The following is a 21,601-nucleotide window of genomic DNA, read 5'->3' on the forward strand; positions in this document are numbered from 1 at the left end:
ACCTAATTATCTCTCCCCCAACAAAATTTTGAAAAAAAATAAAAGACATTAAAATAAATGAAAATAAATTTTTAAAAAGAGGTACTAAAAACTCAGTAATCAAAATCAATAATATCTTAATGTATATTTTTAAATCAAAATTAATGCTAAAAATCCATGCAGAATAAAATAGCAAAAATTTGCTCATCATGTATTTTTCCCAAAAATCCACAATTTTTTTATCACTTTTTTAAAATCATAGATGTTTTCCAAAAAGTCTACAGTAGAGTTTTGATCCACTTGGGGAAAAGAAATTTTTTCCAAGAAAATCCACAATGAACAAAACTTTGATATTTTGCTCATCGTGGATTATTGTATTGACTTTGGTACTTTTAAAAATATTCATTGAAATACTATTTATCTTGATTAGTGAGTTTGGGGCACCGTCTTAAATTTTGCACCCCAGGCAAGTGGCCCACCCACCTCGCTTGCTTCAGCCCACTCCTGTCACTGGTGCATCCTTGTTTCTATTCTGAAGATCTTTGCTCCACATTTTTTGTTTTTCTTCTCCAACTTCAATATTGTACTCCCACCTGGAGCTATATACTTTTCCCCTATCTCGAAAAGAACTTTCACTTGACTCTCACATTTGATGTCCAAACATTAAAGAACTAAAAGTCATCTATGCCCTTGTTTCCACTTCCTTCCCTTCCTCCTGAACTCCGTACAATCTGTGTCCATTTCCATGACTGTTTTGATGCTATCTCTAGGCTTCCAATCATGCCTTCTCATTCCTTATTCTCTGAGCTCAGAAGTCTCCGGCAACCCCCCTCCTGAAGCTGGCCTCTCCCCTGTCCTTTGTAGCTCACCTGTGCTGGGCTGATTCCCACCGCCTGAATCTTCTCTGCCCCCACCTCACTGAGATACCCACCCTGTAGTCCGCTGTTTCTACCTTTATTTCCCCTCGGAGTCCATGCAGTCTTAAGGTCATGGTAACCACTCTCCTCCCATTCACACCAAATCAAAACTGTGGGGTCATTTTCCAACTTCTCGAATTCTTTTATTGATATTCAATCAGTTACCAGGTCCTCTAGAATCACCATGTGATTGGACCATGGCCATTAGGATGAAGTCGCCTAAACCCTCATGCCTGGCCAAGCTTTCCATCTCCACCACGATCGTCTTAGTTCAGAACCTCAAGGTTGCTCATCTGGATTCCTCAGCACCTCCAAGTTGCCTTCAAAAACTGCTGACTCTACTTAGGCTCTCTGTCCAACCATCATATTTGAAAGGCCTTGGTAGCATTTTTTTTTCTATTATGTCAAAAGTCACCTCGGTCAGGCCCAACCTCATGTCTACAGCCTTATTTTTACCTCCCACTGCTATCCCCAAACCCTCTGTTCAAGAGACCAGCTTTCTCACTGACCTCTTACAGGGGTCACACCATTCTAGGCTCTTCCCTTAGCTTAGGGCTTCCTGGCAGCCCTTTTAAGTCCCTTTAGCATCACTGTCACCTGTATGACTCAACCATGTTTCAGAGCTCAGCCCATTTCTCCCCTCTCTGAGCTTTTCTTTAAACTCTTCAGATCTTAACTAATTTCCAAAGACCACACCAGTTACACTCCTGATCACACCCTTTAGAACTGAATTTGAGACTACCTCATATGGATTGTGAGTTCTTGTATGTTCATCATTATATAATTTTGTGGCATTTTTGAGAGTAGGGGCCAAGTACAGAGCATCACATTGTCTACCACGATCCCAGTGCCTCCAAGGTTTTAATTTATTTACCTGCTCAACAAACACCTGGTGTGGGCCTCTAATGCCTGGCCCTGTGCTAGGTCTTGAAAACCAGGGATGGATAAGGTGTGGGCCTGTTCTTAAGAGGCTCACAGTTTTCAACACAGTGCTAAATGCTGCGAGCAGGGGAAATGGGAGCAGAGCGGGGTTCACTGACAGACTCTCAGCCAGGGTGTCAGTGAAGACTTCCTGGAAGAGACAGTCATCGAAGTCAAAACATGAGAAATATGTCTGAGTTTTCAAGGCTGAGTGTGAGGACTGAGGAGGCGCGTTGCGGGCAGAGGGAGCCACGTATGCAAAGACTGAGAACTATCCTTGAAGCTGTAAGAGAGTGAGCGTGGCTTGGGCTGTAAGGAGCAGAGAAGGCTGGAGGAGTGTGGAAGGGTCAGACTTGCAAGGCTTTGCTAAAGATTAAGAGTCAGTGCCCGATAACCTCGTGAGCCACCGAAGGCATTTAAACAGAGAGAGCAGCACGATTATCTCTTGGATTAGAAAGGTTCCTCTGGGGAAAATGAAGAGTAAATAAGAGGAGGGCACGCCTCTCGGTAGAGGAACTGGGTAGAGCCCCTGGGGGTGACTCAGATAAGCAGCAAGGAAGAGCAGAACCACTTCTGTCTCCCCAGGACTGGCCCAGTTTTCCCCTTCCCTAATCTCACCTACAGTCCCTGGCTCCCACACCAATAATTTCCCTCACGTTGAGTCTCTTCCCTGCATTGCACATGTGTCCTGTCTCCTCGACCTGCAACCTTCCTCTAAGAGATGACAGGCTAGTGTTGGAGGCAGGCCCAGGGCTCACTGCGTTTTCACCAGTGCACCCCTCACCTGGATGACCGGCACATGTGGAGGGGTGGGAAGAGGTCGCAAGTAGGCTCTGAAGAATGGGAAGTGACCATACTGACTCATCAGAAGGCTCAGAGTTTGGTTAAAGTCCAAGGGAGTCCAGTTACCAGAGAGCGGCCAGCCTCCGAGCTGGGAAGAAGAGAGACAGGGCTCAGCCTAGGGGTATGGTCTCTGAAACCCATCCCTCATTGCTCAGATAGCTACTTCCTGACCTCTCCTCCGAGTCCCTTGACCCCTCTATGGCTCCACATTTGTCCCTCTTTCCCTACCCTCACCAAGCTCCTAACTCTTCCATAGGGGATGGCCATTTCCATCTTCCCCCCAAATCCCTAGGAAAGAGACCCATCCTCTAGGGAAAAAAAAATGGCAGCCCTGAGCATAGACTGGTCCTACATGTTATGTATTCAGAACAGCCGACGCCCCAGGTCTCACCTCCTCAATAACTTGTCTGAGGGGCCCAGCCCCTGCAGCCTCAATGGCACCTGTGTCCATGCACGAGTTGTAGAACTGGAAGGCTTTCTCCTCCCCAGGGGCCAGGGGCCAGGCACCTGGGGCTTCTAGAAAGGAAGCACAGGAGAATTAAAGGAGTGGGGCAGCACAGAGACACGCAGGGGAGGTGAGCTTTGGAAAGATTATAGGAAAGGGGGGAAGACTCCCAGGAAAATGGAGGGAAAGGGAGGGACTGAGGGATGAGGAAAATGGAGAAAATGGATCAACTTGACAGAAGCACAAGAGCAGGGAAAGGGGCATGGAGGAGCCAATGAGGAAGAGAAGGGACAGGTGAGAAAGGACATCAGGAGGAACAGGGAAGGGAAAAAAAGAGATGGAATAAGCGGAACAGGGGTGGGGGGGAGGGCAGAAGTAAGAGGCAGGAGGGAGATGAATGAAGGAATTAGAAAAATTGGGGCAATAAGAGAATTTTGAGAGGTTGGAGAAAGGAAAGCGCACGAGGAAAGGTTTAGCAAAGAGAAGAAACAGGTGGGCTCCCCTGGTCCAGACTCCGCCCCTTCTTTGATCCCAGGAAACAAATACACTGACAATGACCCAAACACGTATCCAGGTGAACCCACCACCCCCTAATATCCGATGCCTCTCCCTCGGTCCCCCTGACAACCTTCCACTCCACTGTGGGCAACAGAATTTGTCTGGAGCACATTTTTTCTCTTTGTGCCTTAACTGAAAGCATGGCCCTCTACCAGGGGAACTGCTTACCTCCACTCTTCCCATTAAAAAATGGAGGGCAGAGGGACACAGTTATTTCTTTCAAACGCCAATTGATACTGTCAAGAGGTTCTCCAGGTTCCCTTAGACTAGAAATGCATTCCTTTTGTTACATTCTTCTTCCCAAATCCTTGTCTCCATCCACCAACTTCCCGGGACTGACTTCCTACTTCCTCTTGGCCTCAGTTCCTCCTCCCAGCTTTCCTCTCCATTCTTTTTCTTCTCCACAGCCACCATCTACAGGACTTTTCTTACCTCCAGGGTTTTGCTCGTGGCCCCCTCTTCTTCCAGCATCTCTTTTGTGCCTATCTATATTCATTCCCTTACACATGACCAGAAAAAGCCCCCTCCATCACTTCTCACCCACTCTTCCACTTCTTTCCTCCCACCATCATCTTCAATCACCCATCTCCATCACCCCAGCTTCTCCCAGGTCAACTTGCACATCATGGTCCAAGGTTCCAGTGGAGAACAGGAGATGATGGTGAGAGAGAGGAGCTGGGAAGTGATGGGAGAGGAGAGGATTACACTGACAAGGGGGTGTTAGAAGACAGGAAGGGTTTCAAGGCTCAAGAATGAGCGATGGAGGGAAGGATTAAAGTGCAACAGGTGTTGAGCAGATGCCGATAGGGGAAGACACCGGGCATAAGGTAGAAATTGAAACTTTAAGGGAGATAACAAAGAAGATGGATCTTGGTAAAAGGGAGAACTTGGAGAGAATGGAGTAATCATGGATAAATGGGAAAGCAAAGAGGATGGGGATTGCGTAAAGAACAGATGAAGGGAGGGACCAGAAGAGATGGAAGAGAGGAGGTACCTGAAGTGAAAGACACGGCGATGGAGAAGCAAACCAGGCAGCTCCCTGAGAGCCAGCTGAGCACTAAGCAAACCAGCCGCCCCACAGCCACGCAGGCCTGGGACAGCTGTGAAGGTTCCAGGCTCAGCATCACCCACGGCACAGAGGACCTTCCTTACCCAGGATCCTCCGAAGCCGCCTTTTGTTCTCCTCTTTGAGAGCCTGCAAAGAATTACTGGTCCTGTTGGCCTTTCCACAGGCAAAGCTAAAGAAGTCAGTGCAGGGGTCCACACTGGTGTTTCCAGAGGCCAGGTAATGATCCAGGAGATCCCAGCACACGGGCGTCTTACAGGGGGCTGTGGGCAAAAGCTCAGAGCTGGGAAAGAGAACGTGATGAGGGCTCTCCCAAGGGGCTAGGCAAAGGGATGCCTGGTGAGGGAAAAGAAGGGAGACCCTGGTGAGGACGAAATGATCTGACTAGTGGCCAGGTGTGGGATTCAGGGAGGAAGAGGCGGGGGGCCCGGGGGCCCGGGGGGCCCGGGAGGTCAGGATGAGTGACATATAAATCCATGGACACAGATCCTCAGGGTGACAGATGGGCAGATGGGGTCCATGACTGAGGGAGGGCTGACCGGGTGGCAGGGCTCTAGGATTTTGCTTACGAGGGCCACAGCCCCGGAAGACGTAGGCCCAAAGCAGCAGAGAAATACCGAGGACCAGACTGAAAGACAGGACTGTCATCAGCGCCCGCCTGGCCATCGCCCACCGTCTTCTCTGTACAGGGGACAGCCCCTCTTCTGGAGACCTCTGAGTGGAGAGACAGGACATGAAAAGCACAAGATGGAGATGTTTGGGAGAGGGGGGTGGGGAAAAGGGAAGGGGAGAGTAGAAAGAATGAATAGTTAGTTAGTGGTAGGGCCCCTTCGCACAGAGATATTGCCTTCATTCTCCCAAACCCAGCCCTCTTTGGACCCCGAGAGCTGGGGAAGGTTCATAATTCTGCCCCATACAGTCAAAGACATCACTTACCTCCCGTCTCTGGCGAGTACCCACTCCACTGGCTCGCTCAGGCCCCATGGTTCTCCCCTACTCTTGTCTCCACCCTGCTGAGCTGAATGAGGAGGAACGACAGAGAAGCTGGCTCAGGAAGAGGGTACCTTAAAGAGAGTTATATCAGGCCATTTTGACACCTCCTATCACCCTCCTCACCCACACGTATTTTCATCCCAAGGCAGTGCTCCCATTTGGGATTCGGAACAAAGCTCTCCCCTAGAGGTGTCACTGTTTCCCTCCCTCTCCCATCACCTCCCTCTCCCTTCCCGTTCCCACTCTGCAAGCCTCCCTCCTCTCTGGTCGAGGGGCAGGGGACTCACCCACAGCAGTCAGCCCCACCTCCTACCCTGGGCACCTGACTCCGAAAGTGGATGGCTTTCTCCAGGGGACTTGCCGTCCGTCTGTCCTCCTCTCTGGCTCCCAGAATCTTTCCTGTTTCTGCTGTAGGTGCTGAGCCTGAGGACGGGAATTCAGGAAATAACCTCCCTCCTTCCCCCACCCCAGTTCCTTTTTCCTTGAGAAAGGACACTTCTGCCACTTGACCCCCCCATCCCTCCCAACACACACACTATTGGCCTCTGGGCGGAGCCTGTTTATCAGCTGGGAAACATTCACGCCTCCCCTCCTCCCTTATCTCAGCTTCCAGGGGAGGTGAAGGGAGGGAGTCTTGTCTCCCCACGCAGTTTGCCCTGGGTGGCTCCTCTGGTCCTGCTCTGTGCCTTTGCTCAGAGTTTCTTTATTTCTGGACCGTCCTCCCTTCTCTCCTTTCCTCTATGATTGAAACCTCTTGAGTCCGTCGATTCTCAGGATGTCTCTCCGCTCTGCGCCTGATCCTCCTTGATGCTTGATGGCTTCCCTGGGGGTGTCACAGCCCTGCTGCTGGCAGGCAGAGCAGTCCATGAAAAAGACCAACAGACAAGGAGACGAATCTGCTAACTATTAGCCCTGTGACAATAAACAAGCCACTGGAACTCTCGGGCAGGTCAGTTTTGTCATTTGGAAAATGAAGATAATATTTGCCTTTGAATACCTTGCAGGGACTCATACCTTCCACAAAGGAATGAAAGTGTGGACAAAGAATGTCACCTGCCTGTATCAGTAAGCAAAGGATGTTGCGGCCATAAAACCACGCGCCACTGCAGCCGCCTGCCTCCGTCGGAGCACCTGCGAGGCTTCGGGACGGGGAACAGGATACTGGCCCTAGATAGTAAAGTGCACATCAAAGGAATCATTTCAGTAAGTCCAGGCTCTTGCATCTTTCCACACATAGAAAAGCATTAAATTCACTGACTTGCGATGTCTGGTTTCTCTTTAATTAGTAGTAATCTTTTGATGTTCTCCTACTTTTTTTTTTTTTTGTTTTGCAAAAATTCCCATATATCCTGGCTTCTCCCTTACCTCTTTCGAACAGCCCCTCAGAGCTATCTGAGAGGCTGTATCCTGGGCTGAAGTCCTCAGTAAGTCCACCAAATGAAACGTAATTCTCAATTTTTAGGTTGTGCTTTTTTTTTTCCCCCAGTCAACAGAGGCATGACTGACCTGCTCTTTCGTTCTGCCTTCTATTACCCAGGTGGCTGGTATCTTCATCTCCCTCTTGATCGCAAACTCGCTGGTAGCAGGAATAATGTCCCTTGTTCCTTCACCCTCACCTAAGATGTCTCATAAATATTTGTAGCAATGAATTGCATCCTAACCCAGAAGCTCTCTTTCCCACATCGTACTGAGTCCTCACCTGGGGTCTCCACGAGCACAATTCTGCGAGAAAATATTTCACCTCTGTCCCTCGCTTCCCCACCCCAGGCAAAATGGGATTAACTGGGCTAGTCACACTGATGAGACTTGGACAGTATTCCCTGGTCAGCCCTGTGCTATGGTGCTCTTCTTGGGATGGGGGTAAGGACGGCTCCATAACCCAAGAAAGGGAATAAAGCTCCCGCACTGATGGACGCCATATTGTAGAGGATCGTGAAAGTCGTGAAGAAAAGTCAGGACTTCACACATAGAAAAGGAGGGACTGAGGACTTCAGAGGAAGAGTTCGATGTGATGAAAATAACATCGACAAAAGGCTGCTGTGGTACTGGGATCTGGACTGTTTAGATAAGACAAGAAACATGATGGCTGGTTCAGTGGTACAGGAGAGATGGAGTGAGGGCTGGTCCAGGGTGAGGGCAGAGGGGAGGGGACACACCGAAAGAAAAAAATCATGGAGGAAAATAAAGTCATGAGAACTGATTGATTGGGGGTGGGAGACAGTGTGTAACAGTCACAGATGAGCTTCCTAGTTTATTTCTGGATGACTAGGAGGGCAGCGATGCCAGCTGGCTAAGAACTGAGAGCGAAACGATGACTCATGATTTGAGAGCTCTTTGGTCTGTTTGGGTGCAAATCGATCACATCTTCTCTAATAACTTAACTTCCCCAAAAGCCCACGACTCTGCTCATGAGCTTTTGGCTTCCCTCACACCCACTCCCCTCCCCGTTCTTTTTCCACCCACCAAGTCTTCTAGGCTGATGTTTCCCTAGGAAATTGATAATAGGGACAATTCAGATTACGTAAGAATAGGTTGAGGTACAAGTGTGACATGAGCCCTGTAAATAGCCACCTGGCCTGGGTTTGGGCTCTCTCCCTCTTAGAGAAGCTAAACCAACCCTGGAGATACGGCTGCCAGGCCACCCCTCCCTACCCTGCTGCCGCCTGAAGGCAGAGTAACCTCTGTTCTGGTTGTTGTCTCTGGAGCATAACATCACTTATCTCCCACGTCCTAGTCTGCAGCGTCATCGCCACCACGGCCTGCCCAGTGACACCGTGCACCTCTGGGGCAGCAGTCACCACGCGGCGCTAAGGCAGCTCCAGCTCGCAACCAAGCCCAGGCTCACTGAGCAGACACACTCATCCCCGCAGACACTGCCTCCTAGTTGCTTTAATGGTTCTGTCCAGTCCATTCTAATCCCAGGATCTTTTGTTTGATATCATAATAATGTCAAAATAATAATAGTATTTATAACAAAATTAAATTTTTTCTGAGTACTTCCAATGGAGCAGGGTCTACAATAAATGCTTTGTTTTTACACAATTTTCTACTCAGTCCTCACAAATTCTATGACAGACGTAAGATCTACTTCCCCCATTTTACAGAAGAGAAAACTGAGATACATGGAAGTCCAATAAATTTACCCAGAGTTAGAAAGGAAGTAACTGTCAAAGCTGGAAATGGAACCCAAGCCTTAATAATTGAAACTTTCAGTCATTACGATTCAGTTTTTGGAAGTCTCTTCCTAGTCGGAATCTTCTTTTGTCTAAACTCTGTAACTATCCTTCACTGCTTGACCTTGCTATGTGACTGCCTTGGGGGCTGTTATTCACCAAACACTCAAACACCCAATTTCCCCTTTGAAAGACTGTGACCTCTGTTGTCCACCCACCATCAGCCACCATCTCTAGCGGTTAAAATATCACAATCAAGAATGAGACGTTCATCTGCATATCGTGGTCCTCTCAGGTGTGTGCGCCAGTGGCATTTCCCTTCTAAGATCACTTGATTCAGTGATAACAACTAAGAAGCTACCTCCTAAGGTGCAATAAACCCATTTCTGAATGAACCAGAGTAAGAGAGCCCAGGCAATGCCGGGGAGTTTGACAAGAAGAGAGAGAAACAGATCCCGGAGGCGGTTTAGGGGCATTCTGATTACTCTTTCCAAAGCAGCCACATTGAGAGTTGGGGATCGCATCTGGGAAAGAAGAATGTATGGCTTTTGAAACAATTTAAGTGACAAGTAGATGGAATGCTTTGACTATTCTAATTTCCACATATACTTCTTCTTTTATAGCTAGAAGACTAGAATATGTAATCCCTTCTTACTTAAATTCATAAATCAACCAAAACTGTATTTAACAGTAATAGTTGGGTTGGTATTGACTGTGGTAAAGGTAATGCTTCAAAGACTGAAGTTCGAAATGTGTACGTCGATCCATCTCAAAAAGAGGATTCTTGTTCTTTACTTTTCTTGATATTTTTTCCAATCCACCACTTTCTCCTTCCCAATCCAACAGGTGTCCAGGGCAATACTCTGGACACAGGACACTAACTGACACAGGTATCAATTAAGGGTATGTGTCCTCAAGAAGAACTGACATCAGATCTTGCTAAGTCCACTGTCTTAGTCAACAAGTGCCACAAAAATGCCTTGTAATGAATTGCTCAAAACTCAGTGGTTGGGAAAACAAGCAGTGACTCTCACGTTCCAAGATCTGTGTGTCGCCCGCTGTTCTGCTGATGTAAGCTGTGTTCGTTTGTGCTTTGGGCTGCATTTGGATGGGCCTGGATCTAGGACACAGGTTCATGCAGGTCTGCTGCATGTGAGTTTCTTCCAGGACCCAGGCTAAATGGGATATCCATATCACACCTTTTTTTTTTTTTTTACCAATGCCCCTGATTCTCAAGTTAGAGCACCTGCTACCCATATCATTTATTAGCTACTAGACTGACTGCATTGTCACCCAACAGGGTAAGTTTACTCTGAATTGAAATTGAGACTCACAGTCATATCTCCAACCTGGGAAGCTATTCCCTTTACTCCTTTTCTTCCTTTGTTTCTCCCTTAAAATTCAGTTAATTCCCTTACCTCTATTTAAACATGCATGCACACACACACACAGAACATAGTCTAGAAAATATTGTTTCCTGGGTTATACTTTCCTGTCTGCTTCATTTGCAAATGTTTACCTTTTCCTGGAACTGTTAAGACAGATTGTATTGGTCTTCTCTCTCTTTCTCCTTCCCAGCAGCAGAGCCCTCAGAGGGGTTCACATCTCAATGGGCCACGTCTTCCCTATGGTCTCACCTCCTCCATCCCTCTGCTTCAGCCTGGGTTCTGTCATTCTTCACCTGATACCCTCAGTAAATATATTCAGTGCCTTATGCAACAGAAATGATGTGGTCTAGTGTAAAGCAGGAATTTTAGCTCTAGAGAGCCTGGAGTGGATTTGAATCTGGGTTCTACCAGTTACAGACATGTGATCTTGGGAAAGTCTCTTAATCAATCCGTACCTTCAATTTCCTCTTCTGTAAAACAAAAGCCTCATACCGTCTATGACAGATGAGCAGAAGGACTAAGGAAAGTAATGCGTGTTTTGTACATTGCCTTGCAAAGTGTAGGCCAACAGCAAATGATAGCTATCATCACTCGCATCTGTTTATTTATGTTGTTTCAGAGTTTCCAAGAGCAATACAATAGTATCAGACCATCTGTGCAGTAAAGGATGAAAGATTGTGAACCTGGTTTTTCCACTTTTGGTTTGTCTCAGATCTCAGTGGAATATCAGACAAGGCTATGAATTTGCTGAGAGGCTGCAGACTTTGGAGAATGGGGGCTTCTTTACAAAGAATTTGGGGATACTGTGGTTTTTTCTTTCCCTCACTATGAATCGTGTTTACCACTCACTCTGAGCCAAAGAGGAGGGTCACGAGAATGATTCGAAGAACCTGACATATCGGGAAGTAGCACATGACTTATGTCTGAAAATTATAAAGACTGTGGCTGGGAACCTGCACTGAGATGGCACCGCAAAGAAAGCTGCCGCGGACACGTGATGCAACTCTACAGACATGCACATTAGGTGCACTTACTCTGTGCTCTGTGGACCCCTCGCAAAGGAGGGGGCGTGAGACGACTTGTGAGGTTCGTGCTGCAGGGCTTCCTGCCAGAAAAGAGGCCACCCAGGAGGAAGAGGCTGGGCACACACCCTTGGAAGAAAAACTTAAGGCAGAATTATGAAGGGCAAGCCAGGGGGAGCGTAATCCAGTTTGGAGGATGAAAGGTGGTTGTTCCTAGCGAGAAGAACTCTGAAGAGCCCACAGAAGAACCCAATAGCTTTTGGATATCAGCCTGACCTAGAAAGCTCCGGCACCAGATTAAATGTGAAACGTTTTCCATCCCTTACTGCTCCTCCCTTCCCAAGCGTCAGCCTGGGAGGGACCAACACTGCAGCTGCAAGTTAGAAAGGAGGTAGGTAGAGAGATGCTGACCATGAGCTGCATTTCCCACTGCAGCCATCAAGTCTGATTAAAATATGGTTCCAAGCTCTTAAAAGACATGTCACCATAGCAGATATTCAGGTGGCAAATAAGCATTTGAAAAGATACCGCACACCACGTCATTCTGGAAATGCAAATTAACACAACAATGAGATACCACTACACACCTATTAGAATGGCCAATATCCAGAACAGTGACGACACCAGATGCTGGTAAGGATGCAGGTAAACAGGAACTCTCACCCATTGCTTGTGGGGATGCAAAATGGTGCAGCCCCTTCGCAAGACAGTTTGTCGGTTTTTTACAAAACTAAACACACTCTTGCTACACCATCTAGCAATTGTGTTCCTTGGTATTTACCCAAAGGAGATGAAGACTTATGCCCACACAAAAACCAGCACATAGATGTTTATAATGGCTTTATTTGTAACTGCCAAAGCATGGAAGCAACCGAGACGTTCTTCAGTAGGAGAATGGATAAATGAACTGTGGTAAATCCTGTTAGTGGAATATAATTCAGTGCCAAAAAGAAATGAGCTACCAAACTGAATCATGAAAAGACACAGAGAAACCTTAAATGCATACTACTAAGTGAAAGACGCCAATCTGAAAAGGCTACATAGTGTACGATTCCAACTATATGTCACTGTGGAAGGGGCAAAACTATGGAGACAGTGAAAAGATCAGTAGCTGTCAGGGATCGCCAAGGAGGAGGATAGGATTAATGAGTGGAGCAAAGAGGGATTTGGGGGTGGTGACACTCCCCTGTACGATGTGACAATGATGAATATATGTCATTATACATTTGTCCCAACACATATAATGTACGATAAGTGAACCCTAATGTAAACGACAGACCTTGGGTGATTATGACATGTCAACGTATGTTCATCTGTGGTAACATGTATATCACTTCGGTGGGGGACGTTGAAAATGGGGGAGGCTATGCTTGTGGGGAGTAGGGAGCATATGGAAAATCTCTGTACTTTCCTTTTAATTTTGCTGTGAACCTAAAACTAAAACTGCTCTAACAAAATAAAATCTAAAAACAAAAAACAGTATGGTACTGGCATAAAGACAAACATATAAACCAATGCAACAGAACAGAGAGCCCAGAAATAAACCCCTACATATACAGTTAACTGACAAGAGAGCCCAGAATACACCATGGGGAAGAATCACCTCTTCAACAAATGGGATATCCACGTACAAAAGAATGAAATTGGACCCTTATCTTACTTCACACACAAAAATGAACTAAACATGGATTAAAAATTTAAATGTATGGCCTGAAACTGTGAAACTCCCAGAAGAGAATATAGGGAATAAGATTTTCGGCAATGATTTTGTGGTTATTTCACCAAAAACACAGGCAACAAAAGCAAAAATAAACAAGGGGGAATACATCAACCTAAAATGCTTCTGCAGCAATAGAAACAATGAAATGAAAAGACAACCTATAGAATGGGAGAAAATATTTTCAAACCATACATAAGGGTTAATACGCAAAATATATAAGAAACTCGTATGACTCAATACCAACAAAATAAATAATTTGACTTAAAAATGGGCAGAGGGATGGAACAGACATTTTTCCAAAGAAGACATACAAAAGGAAATGTGAAAAAAATGCTCTATACCAGAAATCATCAGGGAAATGGAAATCAAAACCACAATGAGATATCACCTCACACCTATTAGACTGACTATTACCAAAAAGACAAGAGATAAGAGCTGTTAGTGGGAATGTAAATTTGTACAGCCACCATGGAGAATAGTATGAAGGTTCCTCAAAAAATTAAAAATAGAACTATCATATAATTCACCAAAAATCCCACTACTGGGTATATACCCAAAGGAAATGAAATCAAGTTCTCAAAGAGCTCTCTGCACCCCAGTGTCAACTGCAGCATTATTCACAGTTTTCACAGTAGCCAAGATATGGAAACAACATAAATGTCCATCAGTGGATAAGTGGACAAAGATAATGTGACATATATACACATACTATACATATGTATTTATTTATATTACATATAACACATATAAATGTGATATAATGTATATGGAATACTATTTCACTATAAAAAATAAGGAAATCCTGCCATTTGTGAGAACATGGATGGACCTTGAGTGTATGATGCTAAGTGAAATAAGTCACAGAAATACAAATGCCATATGGTATCATTAATATGCAAATTCTAAGGAAAAAAAAAGCTGAACTCATAGAAACAGAGAGAGAGTAGAATGATGGTTGCCAGGGGCAGAGGTTGGGAGAAATGAGATATTGGTCAAAGGGTACAAACTTCCACTTATAATGTGAATAAATTGGGGGGATCTAATATATATCACATGGTGACTACAGCCAATAATACTATACTATATGGTTGCAAGTTGCCAAAAGAGTAGGTTTAAATGTTCTCACTACAAAAAAAAAAAAAAAAAAGTTACATGAGGTGGTGGGTGTATTAACTAATCTTATTGTGGTAATCATTTCACTTTTTTATATGGGTATCTAATCATCACATTGTACACCTTAAACTCGCACAATGTTATATGTTAATTGTATCTCAAAATGAAGCTGGAGAGAAAAACAGATCACCCTCACCAGTGTATATAGTATCATCTAATCTGCTTTGTGCCCAAATAGAACAGAAATGTGGAGGAAGGGCAAATTTGTTTTCTTTACTTGCGCTGGGATGTCTGTGTTCTCTTGCCCTTAGACAATGGTGTTCCTGGTTTTCAGCCCTTTGGACCAAAAGCACAATCCATAAGAGGAAGAATTAATGTTGGACTTCATTAAAATGAGAAGTTTTTGCTGTTCAACGAACCATGCTAAGAGGATGAAAGAACAGACTATAGACTGGGGAAAAAAAATTTGCAAACTACATATCTGACAAAAGACTAGTATCTAATATCTAAAACATTTATATTTTAAAATTCCTCTCAGAACTCAATATTAAAAAATAAAGAATCCAATTAGAAAATGGGCAGTAGACACGGAGAGGTATTCCTCCAAAGAGGATATAAAGATGATACATAAGCACACTGAAGGATGTTCAACATCAGTAGCCATTTAAGAAATGCAAATTAAAGCATCAATGAGATGTCACCACTACATATCAGAATGGCTAAAATAAACAGTGACAACCAAATGCCAGCAAGTATGAGAGAAACTGAATCACTCCCACATTGCCTGTGGGAATGTAAAATGGTATAGCCATTCTAGCAAACAGTTGGCAGTTTCGTAAAAAAACTAAATACGCAACTAGTATATGACACCCTAATTGCACTCCTGGGCATGTATCCCAAAGAAATAAAAACTTATGTTCACACAAAACCTGTACACGGATATTTGTAGCAGCTTTATTCATATTAGACAAACTGGAAACAACTCAGACATCCTTCAATGGGTGGATGATTAAACAAATTATAACAACCCATACCATGGAGTGCTACTTGGCAACAGAAAGTAACAAACTATGGATACATACAACATCCTGGATAAATCTCCAAAGAATTATGCTGAGTGAAACAAAGTCAATCCCCAAAGATTACATAATATATGCTTCCATTTACATAATATACTCTACATGCCAAAATTATAGAAAAGATGAACAAATTCGTGGTTGCCAGGGTTAAGGAGGGGTAAGGCTAGAATGGAAGTGGGCATAGCTGTAAAAGTGGAACATGAAGGATGCACGTGGTGATGGACATGTTCTGTATGTTGACAGTATCAATATCATACTAATGTCAATATCCTGGTTGTGAAATTGTACTATAATCTGGCATGATGGTACCATTGGGGGAAACTGAGTAAAAGGTACATGGATCTCTCTATATTACTCCTTACAACTGCTTGTGACTTTTCAGGTATCTTGAAACATAAGATTTAATTTAAAAATGGTTGTCAAGGTGCAAGACAGGTCTTATAAGCGTCCCACAGAATGAACTGGATAATGTATCAGTTTGAATCCTTACTGCAAGCAACAGAGTCTATTCTAGGTAGTTTCATCAGATGGTATGTATTCAAAGATAGTTGAATATCTAAGATAGGCAGAGAGAGAATCAGAATCCAAGCAGCAACAATACCAGCATCACACCATGCTCCCGCCCAGTACCCCTTCCTGCTGCCACTGCTGCCCAGACCCTACGGCCCCCATCAGTGATGTTGGGGAGCAGAGAGCAGAAGCTCTGACACTATGTTTGCCCAACGTTGATCCATACTCCATGCTCTTTCTCCCATTTATCCACTTTGCAACGGATACCTGGTTCAGGTGTCTCTGATTGGCAAAGCCTACATCACAGCCTGTGCCTGACTGCAGGAGGGTCTGGGAGAGCGTGGCCTGGGTTCTACCCTGGAGAAGAGGGATTCAGAATATGGGGCATTCCCCAAAGACAGGAAGGTGTTCAAAAGATATTTGTCACCCACAAATATGACAAATGTCCACCCCAGGTATAATACCATGCTTTGCCAAAAAGGGATTATTTCCTTTTTTGAAAATTTAGAGAAAAATTTCAAATTCTGGTGAATAGGGGAGATGGAGGAAGGAAGTGTGCGTTTTTGGTTAACTTACTCATTGTCCCCTTCAGTTCTTCTTCTTCTCTATTTCTTGAGCCAATAATGATGCATTTTTTAAAAATTTTTTTAAATGATGCATTTTAAAAAAAATGCATCATTATTGGCTTTTTTTTAATTAAAAAGTCATTCATTTCATTGATCTTCTTGATTGTATTCGGTGTGCCTAACATTTTTTAATTAGTTAAAACATTTTCTCCCTTGCTATATATTCTCTTGATTTCTAATTTTACTTTGAATTTCGTTTTTTATTCAAAATACATGTTCATTATAGCAAATTTGAAAATCAAAAAAACACAAAAAAGAAGACAAAAATCACTTGAAATCTAGGGCCCAGTAATAACTCCAATGAACTCCCCAGTATCTATTCCACTTGTGTCCCATTGTAAATGTAGGCTAGGTGAAATTGGCACCACCCACTGTACTGGGGGCGGGCCCCATCCGACCTAAGGTGGTCAGTGACGTCACACACACACACACACACACACACACACACACACACACCCCCCAAAGCCCCGCCAGTGTGATTAGTTGTTATAATCAGACAGTGCCGGGCATCCTCCTGGCCGCGGAGATTGGTTCGAGAGTGGGCACATGTCCTACGTTGGTCCAGTTTTAAGAACTCCAAGACACATGTGTCGACTGAAATAAACATACAGCCTAAAAGTTGAGAGTTACCTTTTACTTGGCGGGAGGACTGGAGCTGGGATGACAGCCTCTCAGATGGCTCTGAGGGGCGGCTCCGAAGAGGTAGGGGAGGAGCTAGGATATACAGGAGTTTTTACAACAAAGACCAAGTAGTTGGAACATTAAAAGATTACTTGTTAACTAAAGAAAACCTGGCATCTCAAGTTAAAGAATTTAGCGCTTTTCTATGTATGGGAGGAAGCAAACCTTTGGGCTCACTGAATTCATTCCTTTGACGAGCACCTAGCTATCTAGGGCCAGTATCCCGTCCTTTCTTATTCTGAGTCCGCTCAGAGGGCACCACTGTGAGAGGCTGGGCTGCAGGCTTGTCTTCACTGGGGGGTGGCGGCAGCCTCCGATGACCTGATTGCTTCAGCACTCTTTGTTTACTGATATGGTTTGCGGTATTTTTCATTCACACGCGTTTGTTAGAAGAGAAGTTCTTTCTTCTGCTACCGTCCAGGTGTGACTAGCGTAAAGGAGACAGCACGTAGCCCCAGCGCTGCTAAAAGCCTACGTGGGATAGAGCTTATATTCAGGGGACAGAGTTAAAAGTAGAGAGAGAGAAACAATATCCTGATTCCATCATTTGGGTTCCTAATACTAGATTCTCCTAAGTGTAGTCCCAGGTTGTTTTCACTTCTTTTTAAAAATATTTTATTTTATTTTATTTTTTTGGGGGGGGAGGAGGTAATTAAGTTTACTTATTGAGGAGGTACTGGGGATTGAACCCAGGACCTCATCCGTGCTAAGCATGCACTCTACCACTTGAGCTATGCCCTCCCCCTTGTTTTCACTTCTTAATTGAACAAAATTAGACTTTGGGATTTATCATATGATGACAAGAAAACCTGCATTTTTGTCTCCAGCCCTGCTCTAAAAGGTCTACGTGTATGACTATCTTGGTAAGGGTTCTCCAGGACAATTCTTTCTTGGGGAATGGAGTCTCCCAACCAAATCCTATTTTGAAATGAAAGTTTCTGACTTTGCTTTCCAGATTGTCCTCTACATTTTCTAAAGCCTGTGGTCCATAAATATAGAACTGGCGGATGTAACTGGATTTTAGTACAGCAGGTTGTATTTCGATGCCAATGCTATGTTTGAAATATAAGAGTGTTATTGGATTTTTACAATCTATATTTAATAGACTAGTGAGTTAATTAAGCCTGGAATGCCTAACCATTCTTGATAAGGCTCAGAACCACACTTTGTGGTTTTCCCAAAAAGAAGTGATTTGGAGACGACCTGTCTGTGGGTGTCTGAAGCTACAGGACACGCACCTCTGTCCAAGCTACTATTCCTAAGCTCTCTGACATCCACTTAAAAGTACAGCCAGTTTCCTTGAGGGCTTGCAGACTGTCAAGATGACCCCAAAACTTCTCTCCCAACACTTTTATACGCTATTCCTGGAGTAGTGAGAAGCCATAAAATAACTCTTTAATCCTTTCTTTGATTTAAGCTTCTCTCTGAAAGGTGAATTAAAGCTGTAATCTTGAGATGCACTGAGAGAAATGAAGGACCCAGTCAAGCTCCACCCGGGAACTAGAAAGAAAATCCAAGTAAAGCAACCTTCAAGTCCGTTTCTCACATTTCTGGATGGCAGGTAGCCCTTCCAGGCCTTGTCTGTGTTCCCAGCAGGTACGCATTAGTACACCTGTTTTCTACTGCGGTCGTAGCTTCTCAGTTTGGTGTAAAAACTCTAATCACATGTAGAAACTACTGTTTTCATGGAACCTGCCTCTGACCATGGCCCCCCACAGCCTCAGACGGTGGACCACCTTTCTGCCTGTTTTGGGAAATTGCTGATTCTCAGTAGACTTTTTTTTTTTTTTTTTTTAAAGGTAATAGAGGTGGGACAGGGCAAGGGTGTGTGCAGTGCTCTGACACCCTGAGGGGGAGACAGACAAATAAACCACATGCAAGTAAACGCTGCAGTTTCAGGAAGTTACAGCGGCTGTAGCTGTTTTAGGTCTCCGTAACTGTGAGGAAAAATAAAGCAGGAAAGGGGGCTGGAGAGAGATGGATGGTGGCGGTGATGCAGTTCCATTTTTGATAACGTGATCTGGCATCTGAGCAGAAGGAGTGAAGGAGTCAGCCAGGCAATTTGAGAGAAAGATATGAACTTTCTTTTACGTGTGGTGGGACGTCATTGGACAGTTTTTAAAGAATCACCCAGTCTCCTGGGGGAGGTGGTGTTGGATAGAAGCAGGAGGCTGTTAGAATCACTGCGAAATCCAGGCAAGAGATGATAAAGATATGGCTTAACATGATAGCAAAGGAAGCAGTAAGAAGCAGCTGAAATTTAGGTATAGTCTAAGACAGTGCCAATGGGACGAGCTGATGGATTCCATGTGCAAAGAGATGAGAGAGAGATGGATCAAGCACAGTTTCTAAGTTTGATACGTGAATAGCTGGATGAATTGTGGTGTCATTTATTATGGGAAAGAAAACTGAGGGAGAAACACGCTGTGAGTGGGTGTATGTAGAAAGCCCTGTTTCAGGTGCTTACATTAAAGGATGCTCATTAGACATCAAAGCAGAGCTATCGAGTAGGAAATTCAATACAAACATCTTGAGATCAATGGAGAAAGGTCAAGGATAGAGACAACAAATCGGAACTTGGAATTTAAGTAGACTATCTTAAAAGCCAAGAGACCAGATGATATCACTGAGGGATGAAACTAAGAGATCAGAGCATGGACCTCTGCAACATTTGATGACCAGAAAGAAGCCAGCAAAGGAGATTAATTTGGGGATTAATTTCTATGTGTGTACTTTGATGTTTTTAATTGGCAGATGTTGCAGATATCCAAGAAATGTAACGGGAGATGTATGGGTATCTATTCAGAGCTCTGTATGCACTAGAAGTATTCTGTCTTTTTAATTACATTTATCAGAGGTTTATTCATTTTCTTCTCCTCTTCAAATAACCAGCTCTTAATTTTACAAATAATTGATACAAGTTACTTTCCATGTTATTCATTTGTGCTTTTATATTACTGTCCTAGTTTGCTTTAAATGAATACTTTGTCCTATTCTAGAATTTTACAGCATAATAGTTTTTTCATTAATACCTTTTTAAAAATTTTTTTCTTATTAAAGACCTTCAAATGAGTACATTTTCTTCTAAACATTGTTTTGGCCATATCTCAACACATTTTGATATGCAGAACTGTGTTTATTATTACTTTAAAATAGATTTTTATTGCATTTTAAATTTCTTTCCTAAGCCAATTTTTACTTATAAAAAAGTATTTTAATATGCCAAGAAATTAAACAATATGTTAATATTTTTATTATTCATTTCTTCTTCAAATGGGTTATGGTTAGAGAATATGTTAGCAGAATTCCTGCTGCTAGGCGGTTGGTGGCTGGTATTTTAACATCTCTATGGCCTGTTTATGATTTTGGGGGTAACAGTGTACACAAGTACATTTTGCATTTTTCTCATCTAATTTCATAAGTATTTGTTTAACTTGCCTGAACAATTGGATCATCCAAGTCTTTAATATTTTCATTTATTATTTTATCATGTTGATGTTGTCAGTTCTTGCCTTTCCCAGCCCTAAGAATCACCACCACTCACCTAACAGATAAGAATTACATTGCACGGGGGAGGGTATAGCTCAAGTGGTAGAGAGCATGCTTAGCATACACTAGGTCCTGGGTTCAATCCCCAGTACCCCCTCTAAAAGTAAATAAATAAGTGAACCTAAATACCTCCCCTCTAAAAAAAAAAAAAAAAAAAGAATTACATTGCAGGTCTTTGTACAAGTATGAGAGTTTGTGATGAGAGCTGGTGCTCCTAACAGCTGATCTGTGGTGGATGAGCCTCCTGGGTCATCACTTTCCTACTGATCAATGACTGATGCCTTAGAACTCCTGTGTCCACCTCTGGCTATAATCTCTATAATCTCCATGAGGACTGGATCTCAGCTCCACTCCACCATTACCGTTGCCTAGTATGCTTGATCCTGCCCCCTGGGCCCTTGGCTCTGGGATAGATGAGCCAAGCACAATTATGCACCCCCAGTTACTGCCTGGTACGAACACTTCCTACATTCAAGGTCCTATTTGGGACCTTCTCAAAGTGCTGAACTCTGCCTCCCCAAAATCTGTGTTTGCCCCTGGGATCTACCATCTGGGAAATCACTAGATTGTTACATGGAATTCTCACTTCCTCCTCTTGCCACATCTACCACATTAAGGTTCTAGCATGTCTGCTATCTGACTTGCTGAGGTCGCTGCCGTCCTGATACTGTGCACTCTCACCACAAATGCATTATTTTCTCACACTCTCTGGGTTAGTCTGGGTTATCAGAGAAGCAGATTAATTATGCAGGTGTTTATTAGGGAAATGCCCGAGAGAGAATATGGGGAGGGAGCCAGAGACGGCTGGGAGGGGCATCAATCACAATGCAAGCCTGACCTGGAGGGACCGGCAGAGGGAGAGAAGGTGGGTGGAAGTATTTTAGACTGCCACGTGGTCTAGGGAGGCTGGGGAAATCGCTGGGGAGTCCCCAAGCTGCAGTGTCAATCAGAGGAATCCCGTGTCTCCAGGAATGTGTGTGCCTTAGATCCCTTGGGAGCAGCCTGTGGGTGGCATGGC

General features: G+C 44.1%; 1 protein-coding gene across 1 annotated transcript in view; it reads right to left on the bottom strand.

Moving 5' to 3' along the window:
* Positions 1-21,601, bottom strand: part of KEL (Kell metallo-endopeptidase (Kell blood group)) — a 167,016-nt gene that overhangs the window by 13,006 nt on the left and 132,409 nt on the right. Inside the window, exons 3-9 of the mRNA XM_032483539.1 lie at positions 6,474-6,889; positions 6,036-6,145; positions 5,666-5,747; positions 5,299-5,443; positions 4,816-4,992; positions 3,052-3,176; positions 2,602-2,748 (exon numbers count right to left, since the gene is read on the bottom strand). Coding sequence (XP_032339430.1) covers positions 2,602-2,748; positions 3,052-3,176; positions 4,816-4,992; positions 5,299-5,443; positions 5,666-5,713 — 642 coding nt within the window. The 5' untranslated portion in view covers positions 5,714-5,747; positions 6,036-6,145; positions 6,474-6,889. The remainder of the gene's footprint in view (positions 1-2,601; positions 2,749-3,051; positions 3,177-4,815; positions 4,993-5,298; positions 5,444-5,665; positions 5,748-6,035; positions 6,146-6,473; positions 6,890-21,601) is intronic.

The sequence above is a fragment of the Camelus ferus genome, chromosome 7 (genome assembly GCF_009834535.1).
Source record: "Camelus ferus isolate YT-003-E chromosome 7, BCGSAC_Cfer_1.0, whole genome shotgun sequence".
Classification (NCBI taxonomy): domain Eukaryota; kingdom Metazoa; phylum Chordata; class Mammalia; order Artiodactyla; family Camelidae; genus Camelus; species Camelus ferus.